Source organism: Panicum virgatum, chromosome 6N (assembly GCF_016808335.1).
Source record: "Panicum virgatum strain AP13 chromosome 6N, P.virgatum_v5, whole genome shotgun sequence".
Lineage (NCBI taxonomy): Eukaryota > Viridiplantae > Streptophyta > Magnoliopsida > Poales > Poaceae > Panicum > Panicum virgatum.
This window is the reverse complement of record NC_053150.1, coordinates 38,923,407-38,928,362: the sequence shown is the minus strand read 5'-3', so window position 1 is coordinate 38,928,362 and position 4,956 is coordinate 38,923,407. Positions and strand designations below refer to the sequence as shown.

The window sequence follows — 4,956 nt, the reverse complement described above, 5'->3', positions numbered from 1 at the left end:
ACTATCTAAAAAAACTAAAACGAGTAATAATTTAATGAGGTAGGACGTTAGTTTTTTAGACTAGATCTACTTCGTAAAACGGAATAGATCATCCGTTATCTTCTAAAAATGCACTATGGTAAAGCTCTTGCCGTCCTCTGTGGAGAGAGTTGGTAACAGAGCGCCGTGCGAGAAGCCTGGGACGTACCACTGTTGGGCGCATGTACGCCTACATTCGGACGTACTCGTACCGATCCACTGTGGTCTGTGGAGAGTGAGGAATGCATGAGAGAGAAGCAGCCTGTCCTCGCAAAGCCACACACATGTGGTGAGATGACACCTACACGTGCGGTGGGGCCGCCCGGTAGTGTGTGCTTTGCTAAACTCGGTGAAAGAAAGGAAAAGCCACGGGCGGTGGCAGCAGCGGCCGTGCCGCGGTGGCCGGCCGGCCGGCGGACAGGACAGGCTGGGACAGTGACAAGCCTTGCGTGCAGTGCGGTAAGATCTCCTGCGCCGCACCTCCCTCGCCAGTTTTACCGCGCGCGCCCCGGCAACTCCGTTTCCCTTGCCGTCTTGCCGTTGCCAATCGATCCGTCGGACCAGGTTTGCCGCGAAGATGAGAGGGTACGGCGGCGTCCCGGCCCCACCGCACGCCGGGCCGGCCGGCGCGCCCCCACAGCGCGACGTCGCCCTCCGTGGCGCCGAGCCCTGGTGATCCCCGACCCGGAGCAGCCACCACCGCCGCGCATAAATGGGTGCCGGCGACCCGCGAGCCAGCGGCGCAGACGGTCCCCTCCTCTCCCCCTCCTCTCGGCCTCTCTCCCAGTCCCCAGCGGCGGCTAGCCTATCCAACAGTGAAAAGCGCACGCGCTCCCGCCGCCCGGCCGGGCTTCCTTCCTTCCTCCTCGGTCTTTAGCGGCAGGGAGCGCGTGCGGGTGCGGCCGAGCTGAGCAAGTGAGGAGTGATCCGTTTGTCGAGAGACTAGGGAGGGTGACCGAGCGACCGTCTGCTTTGGCCCGGGGCGTACGACGACGGCGATGCCGTGCTCTTCGCCGGCGCCGACGTGGCTGCTGCGCGTGGGGCCCGCGACCGACCAGGCCTCGTCCTACTCCTCGTCCAAGGGCGGCGGCCGCGTGCTCACGGCCGGCACCAGCACCATGGACACGGGCACCACCGCGGGGGCGGCCCGGTGCGGAGGCGGCGGCGGCGGCAATGCGCACGCGTCCGACCACCAGGAGAGCAGCAGCAGCGGGCAGTCCCGGCTCGCGGCGCGCGGCCACTGGCGCCCCGCCGAGGACGCCAAGCTCCGGGAGCTCGTCGCGCTCTACGGGCCCCAGAACTGGAACCTCATCGCCGAGAAGCTCGACGGCAGATCCGGTACGGTACATCCATCTTACTCGCTAGCTAGCTCGAGCGATCGGACGGTGAGCAAGAAGAAGGTTACCTGACTGACTGACGCGTGCGGCTTGATGCGCATGCAGGGAAGAGCTGCCGGCTCCGGTGGTTCAACCAGCTGGACCCGCGGATCAGCAAGCGCCCCTTCAGCGACGAGGAGGAGGAGCGCCTCATGGCGGCGCACCGCTTCTACGGAAACAAGTGGGCCATGATCGCGCGCCTCTTCCCCGGCCGCACCGACAACGCCGTCAAGAACCACTGGCACGTCATCATGGCGCGCAAGTACCGCGAGCAGTCCACCGCCTACCGCCGCCGCAAGCTCAACCAGGTCGTCCAGCGCAAGCTCGAGGCCGCCACCGCCGCCGTCGCGGCAATGCCGCCGGCCGCCGGCCCCGGCGGGGACGCCGGACACCACCACCACCACCTCCTGGCCGCGGCGCACGACGCCGCCTACGGCTTTGCCGACCCCTACGGCTTCAGCTTCCGCCATTACTGCAGCTACCCGTTCCCGCCAGGCGCCGCCGCGGCGGCCGAGGACCCGCCGCCGCCGCCTCCCTTCTGCTTCTTCCCCGGTGAGCGCCAACCCCTCAACTCCGCCGCCGCCGCCGCCATTACCGTTGCCATTTCCTTGCACGGCATCGCGTTCTTCGCAGACCGCAGACCCTGGCAGGCAGGCTAGCTAGTAGCTAGCTCGCGTCGCACTCCGGCTGATGTTCCTGTCCCCACGCGCGCGGCGGCTGGCGGACGAGCCCCATCGGAGCTCGCTGCTCGCCGGCGCCCACCTGTCAGCGAGTGTCACGGAACTGTTCTCTTCTCCCAGCCGGCCGGCCGGCCGGGCGCAGGGAGTGAATCATGAGGCGTGGATTTTTACTGTGCCTAGCCAGGTCTCGTTACAGTGCCCGTGTGACGGGACGAGACCTCTCGATCCACTGAGAGGGACTGGTACGGTTGGGGCAGCAGCGCCTCCACTGTGGAGGACGGACGGAGGAGGAGGCGGGCACGGCTCGGCACACAGTACATTCAGGCATGCAGGCGCACAGCATCGAAGCGCCATGATTCCATGATAGGCACCACACACGCGCACGAGAAGGCGAATCAATGGGGTCCGGGCGGCCGGCCGATCCGGAGCGCATGGCGCTTGCTAGCGGGCGGCGCACGACGCCGCCTACGGCTTTGCCGACCCCTACGGCTTCAGCTTCCGCCATTACTGCAGCTACCCGTTCCCGCCAGGCGCCGCCGCGGCGGCCGAGGACCCGCCGCCGCCGCCTCCCTTCTGCTTCTTCCCCGGTGAGCGCCAACCCCTCAACTCCGCCGCCGCCGCCGCCATTACCGTTGCCATCGCGTTCTTCGCAGACCGCAGACCCTGGCAGGCAGGCTAGCTAGTAGCTAGCTCGCGTCGCACTCCGGCTGATTGTTCCTGTTCCCCCACCGCGCGCGGCGGCTGGCGGACGAGCCCCATCGGAGCTCGCTGCTCGCCGGCGCCCACCTGTCAGCGAGTGTCACGGAACTGTTCTCTTCTCCCAGCCGGCCGGCCGGCCGGGCGCAGGGAGTGAATCATGAGGCGTGGATTTTTACTGTGCCCTAGCCAGGTCTCGTTACAGTGCCCGTGTGACGGGACGAGACCTCTCGATCCACCTGAGAGGGACTGGTACGGTTGGGGCAGCAGCGCCTCCACTGTGGAGGACGGACGGAGGAGGAGGCGGGCACGGCTCGGCACACAGTACATTCAGGCAGGCAGGCGCACAGCATCGAAGCGCCATGATTCCATGATAGGCACCACACACGCGCACGAGAAGGCGAATCAATGGGGTCCGGGCGGCCGGCCGATCCGGAGCGCACTGGCGCTTGCTAGCGGCCGTGCGCCGGGCCACCGGTGGCGTAAATGCCATGGCCTGGCTTTGCTCGAAATAGGAAGCGCGGCGGCGGCCAGCGGCGCCTGGCGGGGATCCCGGCCGGCCGTCGGCATCGGAGACCAGGCAGGCACTGGCCGGCCGGCTGGGACGGGACCGACTTGGACTTTGAAGCGCGGCGAAACAGTGACGCGCACTGCATGTCGCAGTGGCGCGCACACGGGAGCAGGGAGGGAGGGAGGGAGAGAGGGACAGGGAGTCGCACAGCGGCAGCGAGCAGGGAGAGGCTCTGGAGGCGACGTGCCAAGGCGATGCCGCCCCGCCATCAATGCTTCCTGCTTCTCCTGTTCACCACACACATCGCTCTTTCTCGTGGCCCTTTCGTTGTTTGTTTCTGTTCCTTTTCTGTCCTGATGGAGCTGTGCATCTCTAATGCTTTCTTGATTGCGGCTTGCGCCATGGCGACGACGACGTCGCTTTCCGGTCCCCTAACTCCGAGCTTCCCTGACGCGCAGCGCAACCGCTTCGGTTAAATCGGTCGATCGATCGCTAGCACGCTGCAGTACGTCCTGCCTCTCACGCGAGCTGCGAATAATCTGTGTGTTTTGATCCGTGAGCAGGGCCCGGCGGCGCGGCGGCGCACGCCGACATGCGCCTCCCCTGGGTGCCGTCGTCGGACGGCGCCGGCGGCGGCGGTCGGAACGGGGAGCCGCCGCCGCTCCTGCTGCCCGTTCCGGGCGGCGGCTGGGTCGAGGGCGTCGGCGTCGGGGGCGCCGCGGCTGCGTTCCAAGCCACGGCGACAAGACAGGGCGGCGGCGGCGCTCACTTCGACGCCGCCGCGGCGCCGTCACCGGCATTCATAGACTTCCTCGGGGTCGGAGCCACATGAATGCATGCACGAACGGTCGGTTTGAGCATGCAGTTTGCTTGGGAGTTGCAATTGCAGTTGCAGGTGGATCAAGGACGACTAGCTCGAGCTCTCTAGCCTCTAGCTTTGCCTGCCATATAGGAGTATATGAGTACATGCATCCATGGCTTAGCTTATGTAGTAGCACCATGTAATCTGCTAGCTAGCTAGGAAGTGGTCAGGCGATTCTCTTGAGCTCATTTCCATGGGGGCTTTGTAGAGGTGGGGAAGAAGGATGATGCTTGGACTTTGATCATTTGGGGATTCAGGTTACTTGATTAGCCCCCGGCCACATGAATGTATGCAGCGCACAGCGCAGGCAAGGAGACACTGATGATGGGGAAGTGGAGAGCGAGCTTACTCTGCCAGTGATTCTTTGATTAGCCGAGTGTAGATGAGGGAGGGGGGTACTGAAAGCCTAGCTAGATGGAGTAGCCAAGTATGGTATAGTTTTGTTTTTGTTACTTTGTCCTTGTACTGCAACACTATACTACCTATATGCATGTTTTTAGTCGTCCCACCAGTTGAGTTGACATTGGTTCATCTTAATTATTTTGTTGTCCTAATAATGCATTGGACATCTTATGTTCTATATGAAAGGTAATGCCTCTTCGTAGGTGGACAAAAATTGGAAGACATGAAAGTTGGGTTCTCCGTTATTTACCGTTTTTAGTAGTAGAGAAGATGACATTTGGTCGTTATTGCAACTCCTTAATACTACAAAATCAAGAATACATGAGGACCCAACCCTGTAAATTCAATATATACTTGGGAGTTTAAGACAAGAATTATTCTTAATATTTTGTTTTGTGATATTATTGGTAC

The 4,956-nt window shown here is 62.9% G+C and overlaps 1 protein-coding gene across 1 annotated transcript; it reads left to right on the top strand.

Annotated features, from left to right (window-relative positions):
* Positions 1 to 674: 674 nt before the first annotated feature.
* On the top strand, positions 675 to 4,723 carry LOC120678740 (transcription factor CSA-like). Its single transcript, XM_039960060.1, has 3 exons — positions 675 to 1,356; positions 1,461 to 1,946; positions 3,845 to 4,723. The coding sequence occupies exons 1-3, from the start codon at positions 1,017 to 1,019 to the stop codon at positions 4,111 to 4,113; spliced, it is 1,095 nt and encodes a 364-aa protein (XP_039815994.1). The 5' UTR covers positions 675 to 1,016; the 3' UTR covers positions 4,114 to 4,723.
* Positions 4,724 to 4,956: the final 233 nt, after the last annotated feature.

What these genes read in the sequence shown, in the direction of transcription:
- LOC120678740 (XM_039960060.1), top strand. Translation starts at nt 1,017, where the DNA reads ATGCCGTGCTCTTCGCCGGCGCCGACGTGGCTGCTGCGCGTGGGGCCC. An exon ending in GAAGCTCGACGGCAGATCCG is followed by an intron (nt 1,357 to 1,460) that starts GTACGGTACATC and finishes ATGCGCATGCAG; the next exon opens with GGAAGAGCTGCCGGCTCCGG. An exon ending in TCCCTTCTGCTTCTTCCCCG is followed by an intron (nt 1,947 to 3,844) that starts GTGAGCGCCAAC and finishes ATCCGTGAGCAG; the next exon opens with GGCCCGGCGGCGCGGCGGCG.